Here is a 20,786-nt window from a genome sequence, read left to right as displayed (position 1 = left end):
TCATGGTCTAATTAGACACATTAAATTCGTCTCGTAATTTACAAGCAAACTATGAATTAGTTTTATTTTGCCTAGATTTAATACTCCATGCATGTAAGATTTTCATTTGATGTGATAGTTTTGGAATTTTGAATTTTGCAACTAAATAAGGTCTAGTTCTCAAAAAAAAATTCTACAGTACTCATCATATCGAATCTTCAGACATATACATGAAGCATTAAATGCAGTTGAAAAAATAACTAATTACACAATTTAACAATAAATGATGAGATAAATCTTTTAAATCTAATTAGTCCATAATTAGACATTAATTGTCAAATAATAATAAAAGTACTATAGTACTAAAATTCAAAAAAATTCGCGAACTAAACAAAGTCCTAGTTCTAGCACGAAGTCCCGTTGAATGCTCGGACTAAGGAAAAAGTTTTTTTCGCCTCCCTGAACTTTGGGCTGAGTCCATTTTTCCTCCGTGAACTTTGAAACCGGTCGACCAGCCTCCTCGAACTCCCGAAACCGGTTGCAGGACCTCTTTGAACGGGTTTGAGGGCGGTTTTACTATTTTTCTTTTATGTTTATTTTAACTAAATCTTTAAAAAATCATAGTAAATCACAAAAAATCATAAAATAGAAAATCCAATTTTGTTGGACTGCACATGAGTAGGTATACGCAGTGAACATATTATATGATATACTTTAGTAAAAACTTTTTGCTATATCTTTAGATATATATTTTCTGTAATTAATTTATAGCTACAGTTTTCATCATCTAATTATTGTGAAATTTTTATGGTGGGCTAATCATTATATGATTGAGCTGTAGTAAAAATTTTATGATTATTGAATCATGTATAACTGAGTTATAGATTTATCTAGGTCTATCTAAAGATATAACAAAAAATTGTACTAAAATATATCATATAATATGTTCATTGCGTATATTTACTCATGTGAAGTCCAACAAAATTAGATTTTTTATTTTATGATTTTTTTATAATTTACTATAATTTTTTCAAAATTCAATTAAAATAAACATAAAAGAAAAATAGTAAAACCGCCCTCAAACCCGCTCAAGGAGATCCTGCGACCGGTTTCGGGTGTCTGAGGAGGCTGGTCATTCGGTTTTAAAATTCAGAGAGGAAAAACGAATTCGGCCCAAAATTCAAGGAAACAAAAATGACTTTTTTCTCATACTAATACCTACCCCCTCGGCGCCGACAAGATCGACAACTTTGGGTCCAACCTCGAGCGCGGGCGTCGTGGCCAAGGATGAACACCGGGCCTTCGTTGTGATGGTTCGCGAGGTCGCTGAGGTCTATAGCACGAAGGACCTGATCGAGGGTGGTAAAGTGTGGTACTGGACTCTAAAAAGGTTACGCTCTAATCTGTATAATTTTAAGCTAAAAAATTTAAAAATCAAATTGAGCTAGGTCATGACCTATTACCACCCCTAGCTGCAGTGCGCGGCAGCTTTTGAGTCACCAACAAAAAATTTCGCGCTAGCTGGATGGGAATGTCTTAACCAAGCCCTTGTTTAGTTGCAAAATTTCAAAACTATCACATCGATTGAGAATCTTACATGCATAGAGTATTAAATCTAGACGAAATAAAAAACTAATTGCATAATTTGCTTTTGAATTATGAGACGAATCTAATGAATCTAACTAGACCATGATTAGACACTTGATTGCTACAGTAAACATATGTTAATGATTAATTCATTAGTCTCATTAGATTCGTCTCATAGTTTACAGACGAGCTCTGTAATTAGTTTTGTGATTAATCTATGTTTAATACTTCAAATATGAAAAAATTCTTTTTCAAAAATTTTACAGTTTGCATCTAAACGAGACCCAAGTACTTATCTAACAAGTCATCAATTTACAGCAACACCTCGCGCTGCTGTTTATATGGCAAAAAACTCTCTAGTGTCGCATGGCCCAACATTTGCTAACACAAGACGTCATTGCCACGCAAATGGACTAAGTTTAGCAATTCGGGCTCCTATCTTAAAGCCCAAAATTGTATCTGGTGGGGAAATCAGAGCCACACGTCACATTACAGCTCGTGTATATTGGTAAACTGATAAGGCAAATTTCATCCTTGTGTCAAATGATTTGTAATGCAATGAGCAATATATACATGTAAATAATCATTTTTCGACAAATTCTAATGCTGAAGAATTGGTGTTGTGACATCCCGAAAAATCTACCAAAATAAAACACGCGCTAAAAATAATTTTCAAAAACTTTTTCATCGTTGAGCTCGATCATCCCTAAACCCTTAATTTCTTCTCAGAAATTTTTCGCCGTTGCCCGACCCATCCCGTCATGCTGAGCTCGCCGCGCCGCTCGGCACAGCATCGCCGCCTCGCCACCCGAGCCACGAATCCCGCCGGCCGCACAGTGCCGCTGCCTTGCCGCCCGAGCCCCGCTGCGCGTGAGCAAAGCTCGGCGACAAGCACAGCAGCAGCCCCCTCCTCCACGTGCATGCCGACGCCCTCGGTGCTCATGCCGCTCCGCGACGCCGACAAGCACAGCAGTCCACTCCACGCCATTAATGGCGCTCCGCCGAGCCCGCCGGCCGGCCACCGCCGCGTTCCCTCCTCTCCACCGCCTTCCACGCCTATAAATAGGCCCCTACGCCGTTTCCCCACCACCACAACGCCCACCGCCACCTCTAGCCTCCTCCCCGAGCTCCCAACGCCGCCACCGCCCACCATAGCCACCAAGCCCCGCCGGCCACCGCGGAGCCGCCTCCTCGCTCCACCTCTGCCCAAGGTAAGGGGCGCAATAGGATCCCCTCGCCTCCCTTCCCCTTTTTCCCCAGCTCCGGGCCGCCGCCAAGCTCCACAGTGGCGCTGCCACGGTCGCCGTCGCCCGCAGCCACCCGCCGCCGTGGCCAAGCCTCCACGGTCCATCTCCGGCCGAGCTACGGCAGGGGATCGCCTCCTCTCACTCCCCTCTTCCTTTTCCCCCTCCTGCCGGCTGCCCCTGAGGCCCAGGCCGCCGGCGACCCCGCGCCGCTCCTCTGTTTTCCAGCGAGGGGAAGGGGAGGAAGAAAGGCAATTTTGCCTTTAGTCCCATGCCTTTCCTTTTATTTTTTAAAGAACCCTCCCACCTCTCTAGTACTCTTACAAAAGAGACCTTCCTATTTTCCTATTCACAAATAAGCCCTCCACCGTATAAACATAATTCTTATTATGCCCCTGCCCTTTTCAGAGTAACCCGATACTTTCTAAAAATTACAATCAAGCCCTTGCCCTCTCATAAATATTTACAAATAGACCCTTGATCCCGGTTTAACCCCTAAAACCTCCCTGTAACCTATCATTTCATGCGCCAAACAATCTCCGATCGATCTAAAACTTTACCACACCATTCCTAACATAGTTTTGGCCATGTCATTAGGAAACCGCCCAAAAATATTACTCCTATCGTCATATCTTAATTGTTTCCGAATCGAGCTCAGCGATAAAACTTTTATTTCTTTTTCTTGATTGTGTGCTTGTTTGTGTGTGTCGTAGATCACAGTGTGAACGAGAGAGGACCCGTCGACGAGCAGTACTGCGAGCAAGTGAATGAGGACCAGTACTGCGACCCCGAACCCGAAGGACAGAACCTCGATCAGGACTTCCCGGAAGGCTTTGAAGACGGCAAGTTCAATCTCATCCTTTGATGCATGTTTTGTCCCAGTTTTATAAACACAACCTACTGGTCTGTTTTATAAAACTGCATATGGTTTTGCCTGCTGAAAACACGGTTGGATAGCCACCCCTTGATTTGTTATAACCATTTCTTGACCACCTAGATTAATGTCTGAATGTGATTTGTTTGGACGTTAATCGCTGCTAGAACGCTTAGGACCTTAAACACGATACAACTCGTTTTATAAAAGGAAAATATGTGAGTGTGTGGGAAGAGAAAAATATGGAGTTTTCGAAAGATGCGTTTAGATGGGATGGATGGCATTTCTGTGTGATTTGCCGAATGGTGCGCTCGTACCTGTGTGGTGGAGCAAGGAAGGGAGATATCCATCCTGTCACAACTAAGGACCGAGTTGGTGTGTCATCTTGCCTAACTCCACTATCGTGCAAACCACTCGACCGTTGTATGGGCAACGGCTTAGCATAAACCCCACTAGTTAGTCTGATAGCCATCAGGAGAGCTGAGAGCAACGGGTGATCAAGGAGAAGGGATAAGCTCTGTGTGACTTATGCCCTGGTTAAACCTAAGTGATAGGTCAATGGCCCCTTGGTGGATCCTGTGGTGGCTAGTCAGGTCTAGCTAAGGTGGGTAATGTTTTTGTTGGAATTTGCACCGAGACTAAGGTGATCGTGCTGTGATACCCCGCTTGTGGGTAAAGTTGCACACCTCTGCAGAGTTAAAATCTATTCGAATAGCCGTGCCCACGGTACTGGGCATGTTATGGTTTGGTCACACAACTAGTGTTTCTTCTGGGAATGGATGGGTTGGCGTGAGTTGTTTTGGAAAAGTGTCCGACAGCTGTACCGTGTGCTACGGCGGATGAGGAATCTGATAGCAACTTAAAATTGGGATCCTGTGTGGATCAACCCTACGTGTTACTTAGTGCAAGATAATGACTTTTGAAAATCCCTTTCTTTCAAATAAACCCCTGCATAAAATTAGCTTTCCGCAAATTAAACACTAACCTTATCTTTGGTTTATCCTGTGCATTATATTCTGTTTATACCCCCTCCGCGGGTGTGGTTGGACTTGCTGAGTACGTTTGTACTCACCCAATTCTTAATTTTTACAGAGGAAGATCCAGACTTCATTCCCGAAGACGTTGAGTAGAGGTTCCGTTCTGCACCCAACTTTGCCTGTGGATAGGGTCACCCGCAGGAAGTTCCGTATGGCGCAAGACTCTGATGACCCCCCTCTTCATAGTTAATATTGTTGTGTGGGTGTTAGTTGTTATCCTCGCGATAGTGGCGCTTCACTGCTCACTTCCGCGTAGAGTTGTACGGTGATGTACCATCTGATGTAATAAAAGTGTTATCAGCCTCTTGGGACTGATATTGTATTACTTTTAAGTCTTCTCTCATGAGGGGACGCTTCAGGTGGTATCAGAGCCGTAGATTGGCCGTAGGACGTGACCCTAGAATCGAGGCCCCTTTTTCGAGCCCTTTCACTTTAGGACTTTTCTTGCTTAATCCTTCTTCCACTCATACACTCACCATTGACTCTTGCCCTATTCCAGATGGCTGACAATGGATGGAGCGGCAGAATCTGCCACACAGAGCCCGGCCTTCCTAAGTTATTGCTACTCAGCTTGGAACGCGTCGGAATTGTGGACCCACTAGAGTACGTCTATCGGGAACACGACTCCAGGGGCACTCTTTGGTGCGACATGATGATCTTCGTGGGAAAAAGCACCCGCTACCCTGACGTAGACCCCTGGTTCATCTCTACCACTGGCTTTCGCTTCCCCGACACCTACCGAAAGGCCGCCCGAAAAGCCCTGCGACGTCTGCGTGTGGTCTACAAGCATCATCTTCAGCGGACTCCTATGGGATTTCCCCCCTACTGGAGGAAGAGGACGCTCATGGATTGCCTGGATGAGAGGACTTGGAAGAGAAGAAGAAGACCTAGAAGATATGGTCTTACACATATCCATCTACCTCACCGGCCTGGATGAGCTCTACTGTGAGCAGGCGGCACAACTGAAGCAACAAATCCACAGGGCAGGAAAGGCAATCCAAGAAATGGAGGAACAACGGACAAGAGCCGTACGAGCCGAGTATTCCCTAGCCGCTCTCCAAGCCCAATGGCAAGAACACGATGCTCACAGAGGAGTAGGTGGATGGATAGAAGAAGAACCCGAAGAAACCCATTGGGATAGGGGTACTCAGACCGAAGATGATGTGATGGAGCAGTGTCTTCCACCAAAGAAACGCCCTATCCGTGTCGAGGAAGAGTCTCCATGAAAGGAGAGTAGCACACCTAAGCTAGAGCCTCTATCTTAATAATCATGTACCCATGGAATCTGTACCCCACCATGTTATAATAATAAGTACCATCTATCCCCTTTGTACCCAAATATTTGTGCAAGCTTGTTCACCCTTTCTTTGTTTTCAGATGGCTGAGGAAGGATGGACTCAGGGCTTTTGCCAAGCTGCACCTGGCTTCCCCAACCTCTTGATCAATGCCCTGGAAAGCCTTGGTGTTACGGAACGCCCAAGGTACTACAACAGAGAGTATGAGCACCATGGTACCCTCCGCTGTAGGGTGATCCTGGTCATCGCCAGAAGTGACCGCTATCCCGACATCCAGCCGTGGCGAGTGACCGCCACAGAGTTTAGGCACCAAGACACCTATCCCTTGGCCATCAGGAAGGCGCTCCGTTATCTATGCCAGATTTTTGAAGGACACCTCGCCCCCACACCAATGAGGTTCTTCCCTCCGGCCATCAGAACCCCAGTTTGGGAAGCCCGTTGAGAAGCCTGGTACGGCGCCGCCATGAAGAAGACCCCCTATACCAAGTGGCTACCTATCTAGCCTCCTTGGATCAGCTCTTTGACGAGCAAGCCAGCATCCTGAGGGAGCAGACCCATCGAGCCGAGCAAGCAGAGCTCGTGGTAAGATTGCAACAGATTTGGGTAGCCCAAGCCGAGGCAAGAGCCGCAGCAGCGGTCAACAGCGAAGCGGTTGCCCAGGAGAGCCTCAGGCAGGCCCGGGACTGGCGTATGCAAGAATGGACCAAAAGTGGAACGCCAGTCCCGACAATTGGGGAAGACCATGTTCTACTCGGGACGCCCGTCATAGGATGGGGACCACTCTTGAGAACCCCACAAGCTCCACCCGAGAGCCTTGAAGGGTCTACTGCCGCCGTTGAGAGAGAAGTTGCTGCGCAACCCTTGAAAAATGGAAATCTAGAGGACGGCGAGTAAGGACTATCTCACACTCCGCCCTGGAAGAAGGCTCACCCCGCGAGTAGAATACCCGACGCCACCCTAGTGTTGTACCCTCCCAGCCCCTTTGGCTTAAGTTGTACCCTTAAGTGTGAATCTGTATCCGGACGTGTAGTACGCGTTTTAGTCTTGCCCCCATGTTGTACCCTCCCTTGCAGTAATAAAGTTGTGTGTGCTTGTGTTTGCAAGTTTGTGTGCTTGTTGTTAGTTTGTGTGCTTTCCGGCAGAAGGTAGATTCTGTCTTTTCAAAAATACGAATTAAACAACTTAAACATCACTTAATTCTAATCCCAATCTCACAAAGACTCTACCCAATCTACAGATGGCTTCCCGAAGCGATACGAGGGCCTCCCGCAACCGGACCCCTATAGCCGCTGTCGCGGGAGGACAACCCAGTGGACAGAACCCTCCCTAGGAAGAACAAGAAGTGAGCCAGAACGGAGGAGGAAATCAAGGAGAAGTGTCACTGCCACCACCACCACCCCTCGGGGACCTGGCACAGATAATACATAATCAGACAATCATACTGGAAACCCTGGCCAATGCCCTCGTCAATAAGCGGCCAAGAGAGCAGACCATGAATGACAAGCTGATAGCTTTCCTTAGGACCAAGCCACCCATCTTTGCCGGATCCAGCAACCCCTTGGATGCAGACTACTGGCTGCGTGTGATCCACAGGAAGCTCGAGCCGTTCGAATGCCAAGATCGAGACAAGGTTCTTCTGGCAGCCCATCAGCTCACTGGAACTGCCTTAGCTTGGTGGGAGAATTACTGTGCCACTGCCGAAGATGCCTCCACCATCACCTGGAAGGAATTTGTGAAGGAATTCCGCCGCTATCATATCCCCTCGGCCACCATGAAGCACAAGGCGGATGAGTTCCGCGCACTGCAGCAAGGAAGCATGTCAGTAGAAGAGTACACCCACCAGTTCATGGAGCTGGCCCGATATGCACCAGAGGAAGTGGATGATGATGAAAAGAAGCAAGACATGTTCAAGAAGGGATTGAACTCAGAACTACGAACCTTGCTTACCCCTAAGATCTATCCAGATTTCAACACTCTGATGAACAAGGCCATTCTCACAGAAAGGGCCAAAGCTGAAGAAAGAAAGGATAACAAGCGCAAGTTTCTGGAAAGCAAGGCCCGCCAGCAGGACCGCTTCCAGAAACCAAGGAACTCCAGCTATATGGCACCAAGATATCAGGCCCCAATGCAGTATAGGACCCAGTCACAAGTAACAGGAACCCAAGGCCCTAACACACAGTTCAGAGGCCAAAACACCATGAAGGCCCCGCAGAGCAATGCCAGCCAAGTCACCACCACCACCAACAATGCTAGGGCCTGTTTCAACTGCCGAGAGACAGGGCATTACATTGCCAACTACCCATATGCCAAGAACAAGCCTGCTACATCAGCCTTCTCCAACTCTGTGAATGGACCAAGGCCAGTTCTGTCAGGTGCCAACCGAGTGCCCATCCACAACAACAAACAACACCAACAACAGCAGTCAGCAGATGAGGCAGCCCCAGCAGTCATTTGGACGAGCCCGCGTCAACCACATCAACGCACAGGAAGCTCAAGAGCTCAGGGCGTAGTGCTCGGTGAGTACCTAGTTAGCTCAGCTCTTACAACAGTACTATTTGATTCTGGAGCATCACACTCGTTCATATCCTCAAGTTTTGTGGAAAAGCACAATATACCTACAGTACTACTAAAAACACCCCTATTAACCCGGACGCCTGGAGGTGACATCAAGTGTCAACTAGGTTGTCTACGGGTGAGAATCAAATTAAGTGGGGTAGAATTTCTAGCAGACCTGGTAGTACTTAAGTCTAAGGGAATAGACGTGATCTTTGGATTTGACTGGTTAAGCTTGCACAATGGTCTCATAGGTTGTGCTGATAAGGTGGTACACCTGACGAACCCAGAGGGAATACGAGTAACCTGCCATACCCGGGAAAGTGGACCAGACCCAATGGTGTTTAGCATGGAAGCCAAATCCTTGGAGGAAGTCCCGGTAGTAAACGAATACCCAGATGTTTTCCCTGAAGAACTTCCCGGAATGCCACCAGATAGGGATATAGAGTTTGTCATCGACCTTGTCTCTGGAACCTCTCCTATAGCCAAGAGATCCTATAGGATGGCAGCCTCTGAATTGGCAGAATTAAAGAAGCAACTGGAAGAGCTACAACAAATTGGCTTCATCAGACCAAGCTCGTCGCCTTGGGGAGCTCTAGTCATATTTGTCAAGAAGAAGGATGGGAGTATGAGATTGTGTGTAGATTACCGAGCACTGAACAAAGTTACCATCAAGAATAAGTACCCCCTCCCCAGGATTGATGATCTTTTCGATCAACTAAAAGGGGCCAAGTACTTCTCCAAGATTGATCTGAGGTCAGAATATTTTCAGCTCAAGATTAGAGAAAGCGACATTCCAAAGACAGCTTTTGTCACCCGTTACGGGCAGTTTGAGCTCACGATGATGTCTTTTGGACTCATCAATGCACCTACTTATTTCATGAATCTCATGAACAAGGTGTTTATGGACGAGTTAGATAAGTTTGTCGTAGTCTTTATCGACGGCATACTTATTTACTCTAAGAGTGTTCAGGAGCATGAGCAACATTTGCGGTAGTATTGGAAAAGCTGAGAGTACATAAGCTATATGCCAAATTCAGCAAGTGTGAATTCTGGTTTGAGAAAGTAGCTTTCCTTGGTCATATTCTGACCGCAGAAGGAGTAGCAGTGGACCCCGAGAAGGTCGAAGCAGTTTCCAACTGGCAGCAACCGACCAATGTTAGTGAAATCAGAAGCTTTCTTGGATTAGCTGGGTATTTTCGGAGGTTCATCGAAGGATTTTCCAAGATAGCCCGGCCCATGACAGAGCTGCTGAAGAAGGATAAGAAATTCACCTGGACAGAGTCATGCGAAAGAAGTTTTCAAGAATTGAAGAATAAGTTGACAACCGCCCCAGTGCTGACCCTACCAGATATTCATCGGGACTTTGTTATCTATTGCGATGCATCCCGACAAGGATTAGGATGTGTCCTCATGCAGGACGGGAAGGTAGTGGCTTATGCTTCCCGACAGCTCAGGCCTCATGAGCAGAATTACCGAACACATGATCTGGAGTTTGCAGCCGTAGTGCATGCCCTCAAAATTTGGAGACATTATCTAATTGGAAATAAGTGTGAGATCTACACTGACCATAAGAGTTTCAAGTATATTTTCACACAGCCAGATTTGAACTTAAGCCAAAGAAGGTGGTTGGAACTAGTTAAGAATTATAATGTGGAAATTCATTACCACCCTGGCAAAGCTAATGTGGTAGCCAATGCCTTAAGGCGGAAATCTTATGGACCCAAGGATGCCCATCTGCAGGAAGAAATGACACGATTGAATGTGCACATTGTCCCTCGAGGTTCCATTCGCAAGATGAGCATTCAACCCGCTCTGGAAGATAAAATTATAAAAGCCCAAAGTTCGGACAAGAACTTGATGGAAATCCGAATGCAGACTGGAGAAAATAAGGCACCGGATTTTAGAGTGGATAATGAGGGAACTTTATGTTATAAAAATAGGATTTGTGTGCCCCAAGAAGGAGACTTCCGGCAAATAATCATGGATGAAGCCCATAACTCGGCCTACTCCATCCTGATCCACCAAGATGTATATGGACTTAAAACAAAAATATTGGTGAAAGGGAATGAAGGCGGATATTGCACGGTTTGTCGCCCATTGTGATACTTGTCAAAGGATCAAAGGCCGAACATCATAAGCCAGCAGGATTGTTGCAACCCCTACCCATCCCAGTTTGGAAATGGGATGAGATAGGAATGGACTTTGTAGTGGGTTTGCCCAGAACACAGAAAGGTCATGACTCCATATAGGTAATAGTGGACCGGCTCACTAAAACGGCTCATTTCATACCCGTGCGGACCAATTACGGTGGAGAAAAGCTAGCTAAGCTTTATGTGGAAAATATAGTAAAGTTACATGATGTGCCTAGCAAAATTATCTCAGATAGAGGGATCCAATTTACTTCTAGGTTTTGGAAAAGTTTGCATAAAGCGATGGGCACCAAATTGGATTTCAGCTCCGCCTATCACCCACAAACGGATGGCCAAACAGAAAGGGTGAATCAAATTATGGAGGATATGCTGAGAGCATGTGTCCTTACCTATGGCAAGGATTGGGAGCATAGTTTACCCTATGCAGAATTTTCATACAACAACGGTTATCAAGCGAGTTTGGGCATGTCACCATTCGAAGCTCTTTATGGGAGAAAATACAGAACTCCTCTGATGTGGCCAGAAGTTGGAGAGCGTGCCCTAGTTGCACCCGCACTCATAAAGGAAGCCGAAGAAAGAGTGGCCGAGATTAGAGAAAAACTGAAGGCTGCCCAGTCTCGAAAAGAGCTACACAGACAGGAAGAGGCGAGAAATAAGCTTTAACCCGGGAGAGTTCGTCTATCTTAAAGTTTCACCTATTCGGGGAACTCAAAGATTTCAGATACAAGGAAAGTTGGCCCCTCGGTACATTGGACCGTACCGAGTTCAGAAAAACGTCGGAGCCATAGCATACCATTTGGAGCTACCAGAAGAAATGTCAGATATACACCCGGTGTTCCATGTATCCCAGCTAAGGAGATGTCTGAGGGTACCTGAGAAGGAGCATGTGCCAGAAGAAGAAATAGACCTACAAACAGACCTTCGGTATCAGGAGGTACCTGTCAAGATTTTGGACACTGTCACTTGGAGGACAAGAAACTCCGAGGTACGGATTTGCAGAGTACAGTGGAGCAGACACGGAGTAGAAGAAGCTACATGAGAACGTGAAGATGCTCTGAAGAAAGAGTTTCCCCATCTATTTAAGAGCCAGCCGAATCTCGAGGACGAGATTCATTTTAAGTGGGGTAGGTTTGTGACATCCCGAAAAATCTACCAAAATAAAACACACGCTAAAAATAATTTTCAAAAACTTTTCATCGTTGAGCTCGATCATCCCTAAACCCTTAATTTCTTCTCAGAAATTTTCCGCCGTCCCGACACCTGATTACAATCGTCGTCCCATCTTTTCCTTTGTCTCGTTCCGCGCGACGCGCTGCGTGTCACCCGACCGCCGCGCGTGGACGACCGTCCCCGCGATCGGCGCCGGTGCGATCTCCCTTTCTTTCTCTTTTTCTCTCTCTTTTTTCTCTTTTCCCCCTTTTCTTTTCTTTTCCCTTTTCCTTTCTCCCTCCTCCTCCCTTCTCTCTCCTTCCTCTACTCCCTGCCCACACACGCCCGGCCCGGCTCCCCGACCACGCCCTCCTGCTCGCTGCCGAAGCAGCTCGCCGCGGGTGTGGTTGGAATTGCTGAGTACGTTTGTACTCACCACATTCTTATTTTTTACAGAGGAAGATCCAGACTTCGTTCCTGAAGACGTTGAGTAGAGGTTCCGTCCTGCACCGAACCTTGCCTGTGGATAGGGTCACCCGCAGGAAGTTCCGTAAGGCGCAAGACTCTGATGACCCCCCTCTTCGTAGTTAATATCGTTGTGTGGGTGTTAGTTGTTATCCTCGCGACAGTGACGCTTCACTGCCCACTTCCGCGTAGAGTTGTACGGTGATGTACCATCTGATGTAATAAAAGTGTTATCAGCCTCCTAGAACTGATATTGTATCACTTTTAAGTCTTCTCTCATGAGGGGACGCTTCATGTGTCCACTTTGAGCACCTGAGATTCCACCCTGTACAGAGAAGTAAGGAATATTTTTAATGCAAGACAGATATTTGTCTTTGTTAGGCTGAAACTTGGTTCATTGATACTTCATCTTGTTGATGCATATCAAGATAGGGACAGATCGATAATGGATGCTCGCTAATACATAAAAGGTGATCAGTATAATATGAACTGGTTCTTTTTTATTTCACAATTCACCTGATATGTCGATTCTGCAGTGAACTGCACTTTACATTGTAACATTTTTATTATGATCCGAAGTGAGCATAATCATCTGTCAAACTCCTAATGCATCCCCAATTCCTATAATCAACGAGGCCTGAAGTGCTACTATACTGTGGTGTTGTTTTGTGCAAAACACAATTTTTTCCCTCAGAATCCAACCTGATCAGATGGTATAAGGTTGTGACAAGTTGAGTCACAAGGATAGGCGCAGTCAATCTCCTTGGCAGCACCTCTTTCAAAGTACCAATCACCTATCACCTCTGCGATTTTCTGAAACTCTATAATGTTAACCAAAATTCCATCTATGGCTAATAAGAAATTGTACTTTCAGTTTCATGCATACCGCAGCTTTGTCTTGTGAATTACAATTACCTTATCGTGTATCATCGGTGAATCTCGTGCAAACCATGTGTCTTGCAGCTCACTCTGGCAATGTGCAAAGCAAGAGTTTATGAACATCCCTGCCTCTGGTTTGCCTTGAATCTGTTTCAGAGATGTCAACATTGCACTTCTCAGGCCTGCAAACAAATTGAAAATCTGAATATTGGCTTAAAGCTGGTAACATCAATCCTGAACCTCACACATGTTTGTTCAATTAATTGGAATCTGGAAACTCCGAGGAAAACATTTAGACTGAATTTCCTGAAGGCAAAAAATTTGATTGATGGAAACCTTGGAGGGTTGCAATTTGGGATGTGCTGCATGCACCAGGATACATCTTACAGCGGCTCCATTGCCCCCTTGGATCAGATGAAGGGGGCACGAAAATGTGATGGAACTGTTCAAGGAAGTTCAAATCAGCATTGTTACTTATCAATGCTGAAAAATAGTACCAGTTTGTTTGGAGGAAAGAAAAAAAAACTTGTGTAAGTCCATTTTTACCTGATACACGTCATAAGCTGAATTCAAGATGAAATAAGGGGTTCTGATGTCTGGAAGTGCATATTGTGGGAAAAAACACTGCATGGATAGTTAACAACGGTTACACAAACAGAGACCTGCTCACATTTCAGTTATTCTGAAGGGAAACTAAGAATCTCAAGAACATTTACCAGGTATGGACAGTCTGTTGAATTCTGGCAGTCTTTGTTCAAATTCTTCTGAGCTCCCTACAGAACAGCTCATGCTACGACACATTTATTGAATATTCTCAAACACAATTTGACAAGAAACAGCGAAAAAGTCACAAACCTGCAACGAAACTAAGCTGCTAAAGAATTTCCTCATATTGTTGTTGCCAGAAATGTCACTCCTGAAAAAAAAATGGAACTCAGAGTTCTTTTACACATCTGCTCCAATAAAAAGGTAGCCAGAATGAACTTTTGTTTTGCTAGGCCTCCGATGTTACAGATCAAGGAAAAATCCCGCATCACTCAGGCATTTCACCGTGGTAGCTCCTCCTAGACGCTTCTTGAGGCTGTCGCAGTGGAAGAATGTCGCTAGGCCTCCTGCTGAACAGCCTGAGAGCAGTACCTGAAGAGTGCGCATGCATGACTTGAAAGCATTAAAGAAGTGAACTCCAAATTTATATCTACTAAAAACAATTGATATTTGTGCAAAAAATACATTTTCAGCTTTCGCTAGTCCCCTTTGAAGTAGATCAGTGATAATAGCATCCCATATCCTCTGACCTCTGAAGTAGAGGACTGAGGACTGAAAAATGGCAAACACCAAACAGTAAGATGCTGCGGAATCTAGAAAATCCATCTGCATCCAGGTTCAAAAAAAAAAATCCATCTGCACGATTACACATGGTAACTAATGTCAGCTTAAGAAGCATACCCCATTTCTATATTCTGAATCACCCGAGAAGGATCCACCATCGCAATAACGTAGCTTCACACGATTCCAGTTGTAAAAATCTGCTTAACATTTTAGCTAACATGATGTTACCATGCATGCCTAATTTTGTGAAATATGATGAAAATCTTTGATAATTCACATTTCTGCAAATACAAGAATTGCAGGCAGCTGGAAAAGCAAAGATGAAAAGTTTGTAGTCCGTGCGGCAAAAAAAAGTTGCTCTACAAACATATGAAGACTTGAGCTGTGACGAAACAGCTGGGTACACAGGAAACCTCTGAAAGAAACTTTATCTGTAGGAATGGAAACTGAAAGATTCATGATCATAAACGAGACTGTCAATCCTCAAAAAAAAAATAACAGGGATTTCACATTTTAAATGAATCTAAATTTGCATTCATCTCTCTCTCTCTCTTTTTTTTTGAGGGGGTGCATTCATCTCTCATGAACGAGACGAAATTTGCAGTGGGCCTGAAACAGATGTACGTGGGCCAGAAGCAGAAGCACTGTGCTTCCCACCCCAAGCAAAATGATTTTCTGTAGGACCATGAGCTTGAATTCGCGAGAGAAATGCACGGACCTAGATTAAAGCAAAACTGTCCGGGCTACCTACCCGATTTTGAATCCATGATTGCTATCGCGCTGTCACCTTTCGCAAAAGCAAGCTGTACAAGCAAGAATCATGCGCTGTTTGCCGCCGACGAATTGGCGTGCAAGAGATCTCGAATGGATGGCAAGAGAGAGTTCAAGAGCACGTCCAAATATGAATGCATGGGGCACCGGGACTAGGCAATCTGAAGTTTTGAAGTGAGAAGATCGGTGACTTGTACCTGGATTCATGGACGGGCGGTTGCTGAGGATGCCGGAGAAGATCTCGACCTTGGTCATGAGGCGGGTGGATCCCCGGCGCGTCCCGGCCCTCTCGGCGCACGACCGCACGTCGTTGCACCAGCCGCCGCCCTCGAACTGGAGCAGCCAGCTGCGCGCGCCGGCGCCGGAGCCACGGTGCAGGTGGTACGCCGGCGGGCTCCCGTCGAGGCACACTGCGAGCGCGGTAGCGGAAAAGGAAGGGAGCACGGCGGATCACATCGCAGGCTAACACACACTCACATCGCCAGTCGCCACGGGAACGAAGGAACGTGGACTTGCCTGCCCCCGTGGACGCGGCGCCGGCGACGATCGTCATGCCCACCGTCAGCCTCTCCTGGACCATGTCCGCCGCCTCGGCCGCGAAGCCGGCGGCGACCACGGCCGCAACGAAGACGGCAGCCGCCGCGGGCCACGCCCGGCGCCGCCGAGGCGCCATGGCGCGCGGCGCGGCGCGAGACGAGCCGAGAGCGCAGGAACGGACACGGGTGGAAGTAGGGGCCGGCAGGAAGGAGAGGCCGACAATGTTAGAACTAAGCTTGACGATGAGCGGAGTGTGTGCGTTGTGTATGCGTGTGTGCTGCTTGGAGCGCGCCATGGGCGCGGGCGCGTCGCGTCCAGCGAGCACGAGGGTGGCTCGGGCTGGTGCGGGCGATGCGGATGGCACGAGCTGCACGTGTAGGTGACGCAGTCGTGGGTCGTTGGTGTGGTGGCGGGCAGCACGGATGGCCGTTGGGCACGAGCGCACGTCGCGCGGGCGGAGCGCGTCGCCCAGGCGCGAGAAGCGCGTAGCGTGCGGCCATGGCGGGATAGCCGGGCGCGGAGCGGAGCCGTGTAGTTATAAGAGCCACCACCCACCCCTGTGTAATTGTGTCTAGTCGAGATGTGAATGAAAGGCCAACATACAGGCCGCAGCGGCGGCCGGGGCGTTCGTCGCCGAAACACCGAACACCTTGTGTGCGTACTGTTCTTCTTCTTCCTTGCGTCTGCCGACGATTGTGAAGCGCATGAGAGCGTCGCGAGGCGAGTGCGAGCTGGGAACGCGTGTTCGAGCTCGCCGCGGTTCCAACAATTGGTATCAAAGCCGGTTTCAACGGAGGCGCGCTGGTGGTGGCCGGCGGAGTGATGACGGTGCGGCGAGTTCGCTCGGCCGTGTGTCGGCCCGCGCGTGATCACCGGATGGAGGCGCTGGCAGTGGATCGTGTGTCGATCCTGCCGAGCGTGATGCGCTCGACGGCGTGTGTCGCCGGAGCCAGAGAAGACGGCGTTTGTCGCCGGATCGAGGAGCCGCTGGCGGAGAAGCCCAACGTGTGTCGCTGAGGGAGTCGCCAGCGGAGAAGACGAAGTTCGGCGTGTGTCGCCGAGAAAGCAGATGGTGGCGCACGTCGGCGACGTGCGGAGCGGCAGCCGTCGGCGCGGAGGAGAAGCTGTGCGTGTGTGGAGCGCGACTGGCCGTGTGTGCGAGCCAGAACGCGGTGCACGCGTGTGTCGGGTGCGGAGGCGCGTGTGTGCGTGCAGCCGTCGTAGGTGATCGTGTGGCGATCAAGATAGGCGTGTGTGCGCCGGACTGCGTGTATGCGCGCGCAGCGTTCGTGTGGGTGATCGTCAGAGCGATCAGTGGAGCGGAGATCGTGTGGGCGATCGGAGCTGTGATCGTGCGTGCGATCGGGCGGCAGCAATCCGTGGAGTGATGCGCGTCAGTCGCGTGGAAGATGGTGATGGCGGAGTCGGGCAGGCTGGAGCCGTACAGCGCACAAGGAGCCGGCCCGGGAACGCGTGGACGCCGCGCGGACGTGGTGGCCGCACTATGCGGATCATGGCGAACGGCGGTGATGCGAAACGCGGCGGCAATGGTGGTGCACGCGGTGCAGGAGACGACGCTGCACGCGGACGTCGGCGAGGATCTAGTGAAGCCATGAAGACGAAGGTGTCGCCACGTCAAGCTTAGGGGGGTGATTGTTAGAACTAAGCTTGACGATGAGCGGAGTGTGTGCGTTGTGTATGCGTGTGTGCTGCTTGGAGCGCGCCATGGGCGCGGGCGCGTTGCGTCCAGCGAGCACGAGGGTGGCTCGGGCTGGTGCGGGCGATGCGGATGGCACGAGCTGCACGTGTAGGTGACGCAGTCGTGGATCGTTGGTGTGGTGGCGGGCAGCACGGATGGCCGTTGGGCACGAGCGCACGTCGCGCGGGCGGAGCGCGTCGCCCAGGCGCGAGAAGCGCGCAGCGTGCGGCCATGGCGGGATAGCCGGGCGCGGAGCGGAGCCGTGTGGTTATAAGAGCCACCACACCACCCCTGTGTAATTGTGTCTAGTCGAGATGTGAATGAAAGGCCAACATACAGGCCGCAGCGGCGGCCGGGGCGTTTGTCGCCGAAACACCGAACACCTTGTGTGCGTACTGTTCTTCTTCCTTGCGTCCGCCGACGATTGTGAAGCGCATGAGAGCGTCGCGAGGCGAGTGCGAGCTGGGAACGCGTGTTCGAGCTCGCCGCGGTTCCAACAGCCAAGGAGAAGGAATTTGATGTATTTCTATTATTTGTCTTTTTCTTTTGCATATATTTAGAGTATGAAATGTCTCTTTTGCCCTTGTACATGGATTACTATCTATTCTGATTGATCCTACACTGATCGATCTACTCCCATCGTTCCGATCCCGTTCGCTGCGCTGGTGAGTTCTGACCTAGCACCCCGCCGTCGGACGCCGGTCTCCTAGCCACGGCCGAGGGCGGCGCTGTCCTGCCCGCGCTCAGAGTGCCCCCAGGATTTTTTTACATCTTTTACTGTCCACGCCTGCTGCATTCCCATGGCAGCGACAACAGCCTACTTGCCTGCCTGCCAGGGCGGCGGCCTGCTGCACGCCCACGCCCACGCCCACGGCAGTGGCAGGCAGGCAGCAGCTTGCCTGCCAGCCAGCCAAGGGCGGCGGTGGGCCAAGTGCCAACCAGCCAAGGAGGGGCGATAGTGCTGCTAGTCAGGGGCGGCGGCAGTGCTTGCCCCGGCGATGGCGGTGGCGGCCGACTGTCCGTGAAAACTCGGCTTCTAAATCCACGCACAAGTGAGGAAGAATAAAAATGTCATTTCAGTCTTCCAAATACATGAAAAGAAAAAAAGTAAAGAGGGAAATACCCCGAATGACAGTATAATCAAGTGTTTAATGTTTGGAGTTCTGTTTTTACGAATACGATGTTTGGAATCGCAAATTTGCGAAGCGCATTGTTTCGAATCCCATTTTTGCAATTTTCTCATGAGCGAGGGCGGGTGCGTCACGCTTTCGGTTTCGGTAGGTGGATTAATTCCGTCCGCCCCACGCGTTTAGTTACTGCTATAGAAACGGGTTTTAATTCAGGGCAGCCATGGATGGCAGATCGAGGGCGTAATCTGCATGCAAGATACACTACACGATACAGAAACGCGTCAAACGATTTCTTCCCTTTTTATCTCCCATGGTGTGCAGTGCGGAGTATCGATTGACAGCTTGCTGCTTGCCGGCCTCAAAGCTATCGTCTTCCTGTGCCGGCGTCGAATGGGTGCCAATTTGCCAAAGGACAGTTTGTCGTGCCACCCGTCTGTCAGTTAATTTTGTAAAAGTAAATCGCGCGTAGAACAGTAGAATGTCCAAAGCAACCAAGAGTTCTTTCATTGATCATTGAGTTTGTATTTATACAAGTATCAAATGGTAACTACACCCCTATGGATGCCCCTTCGGGAAACCGTCGTGTCCGTACGTGGGGAAGGACGTGTACTTTGTGTCAAGGATGACATCACAAACGGTTTGTTTGTAACACTCACCCTTGATCGAATCCATCTTTGATCAATGAACTTGTATTATTTCTCAAAAACAAAAAGAGAAATATTTCCGTCTGATGATTACTCCATTAACTCAAATGAGTTCAATAGAATAATCTATGTCCTTCGTATTTCCATAAACCCCCCTTGATTTAAAACTAGAAATACTGACATGTACTTGTGTTACATTGCCTCATTAAAAATCTTTCATGAGCAAACCCTAAGGGAAAAAACTCATAAAGGAAAAAAAGAGTACAATGTGATGCTTTCAGCTAGGCATACCACTTGGGGTATCTCCCCCTGAATCTTGCAAATCTCGAAGCCTCCTCGTGCCAATTCCTCGAACACATTTCTCAAATGTTGAGGCAGGTAAGGACTTAGTGAACAAATTAGCAAGATTATCACAAGATTTCGTTTGCAAAATGTTTATCTCACCACTATGTTGGAGTTCGTGAGGATAAAACAACTTTGGCGCAATATGCTTAGTAATGTTGCTCTTGATATAGCCTGTTTGCATCTGAGTAACACAAGCATCATTATCCTCATAGATAATGGTAGGTGATTCCATAGAACCAATACTACAAGACTGTTGTACGTGGTTAATCATTCTGCGAAGCCAAACACATTCACGTGATGCTTCATAAAGTGTAATTATCTCAGAATGATTTGTGGAAGTTGCCACTAATGACTGTTTAGACGATTTCCAAGAAATGGCAGTTCCACCATGTAAGAAAACAAATCCCGTCTGCGATCTGGCATTATGGGGATCCGATAAATAGCCAGCATCAGTGTATCCAACCAATGTCGGATCTTGGTTTTTCTGATAGAACAAACCCAAGTCCTTAGTGCCGTTAAGGTATCTGAGGATTTGCTTTCCTCCTACCCAATGACGCTTTGTCGGAGCAGCACTATGTCTTGCAAGTAAATTCACCGCGAAAGCAATATCAGATCTGGTGCTATTCGCGAGATACATAAGTGCTCCAATGAGGCTGAGATGTGGGAATTCTGACCCAAGTACCTCTTCTCCCTCGTCCCGTGGTCGAAAAACATCCTTTTCGAGATCAATAGATCTTACAACCATGGGAGCTTTGACTGGATATGACTTATTCATATTGAATTTCTCCAATATTTTCTGGATATAGGCAGACTGGTGCACTAGAATTCCTGAATAAAGGTGATCAATTTGCAATCATATGCAGAATTTGGTTTTACCCAAATCCTTCATCTCAAACTCCATCTACGAGCTTCATCAATACTCTCTGAATTGCCAATAATATTTATATCATCGACATACACCGATATGATGCAAAATCCTGAAGAGGATCTTTTGATGAAGACACATGGACAATCATCACTGTTGGAGTAACCTTTTTGCACAAGGTACTCACTCAGTCGGTTGTACCACATCCGTTCTGACTGCTTAAGGCCATACAAAGACCTTTTCAGTTTGAC

General features: G+C 47.9%; 1 protein-coding gene across 6 annotated transcripts; it reads right to left on the bottom strand.

The window, feature by feature from the left end:
* Positions 1–1,209: 1,209 nt before the first annotated feature.
* Positions 1,210–16,185, bottom strand: LOC120651753 (pectin acetylesterase 9-like). 6 transcript variants are annotated; one of them, XR_005666303.1, is made up of 12 exons: positions 15,832–16,185; positions 15,513–15,725; positions 14,662–14,741; positions 14,446–14,532; positions 14,228–14,352; positions 14,071–14,131; positions 13,932–13,988; positions 13,762–13,839; positions 13,552–13,657; positions 13,252–13,397; positions 13,039–13,157; positions 1,210–1,328 (listed from the first exon to the last, which is right to left on the bottom strand). XR_005666303.1 is itself a non-coding variant. In XM_039929363.1 (12 exons), exons 1-12 carry the CDS (start codon positions 16,145–16,147, stop codon positions 12,578–12,580), a joined length of 1,464 nt encoding a protein of 487 aa, XP_039785297.1. In that variant the 5' UTR covers positions 16,148–16,185; the 3' UTR covers positions 12,505–12,577. The 6 variants fall into 6 exon arrangements, 3 of the variants coding, with proteins under 3 accessions (XP_039785297.1, XP_039785298.1, XP_039785299.1); XM_039929363.1 differs by lacking the exon at positions 1,210–1,328 and adding an exon at positions 12,505–12,661 and having other exon boundaries at positions 13,039–13,149; XR_005666302.1 differs by lacking the exon at positions 1,210–1,328 and adding an exon at positions 12,524–12,661.
* Between the last annotated feature and the right edge of the window lie 4,601 nt (positions 16,186–20,786).

Source organism: Panicum virgatum, chromosome 9K (assembly GCF_016808335.1).
Source record: "Panicum virgatum strain AP13 chromosome 9K, P.virgatum_v5, whole genome shotgun sequence".
NCBI classification, from domain to species: domain Eukaryota; kingdom Viridiplantae; phylum Streptophyta; class Magnoliopsida; order Poales; family Poaceae; genus Panicum; species Panicum virgatum.
This window is presented reverse-complemented; position numbering and strand designations above follow the sequence as displayed.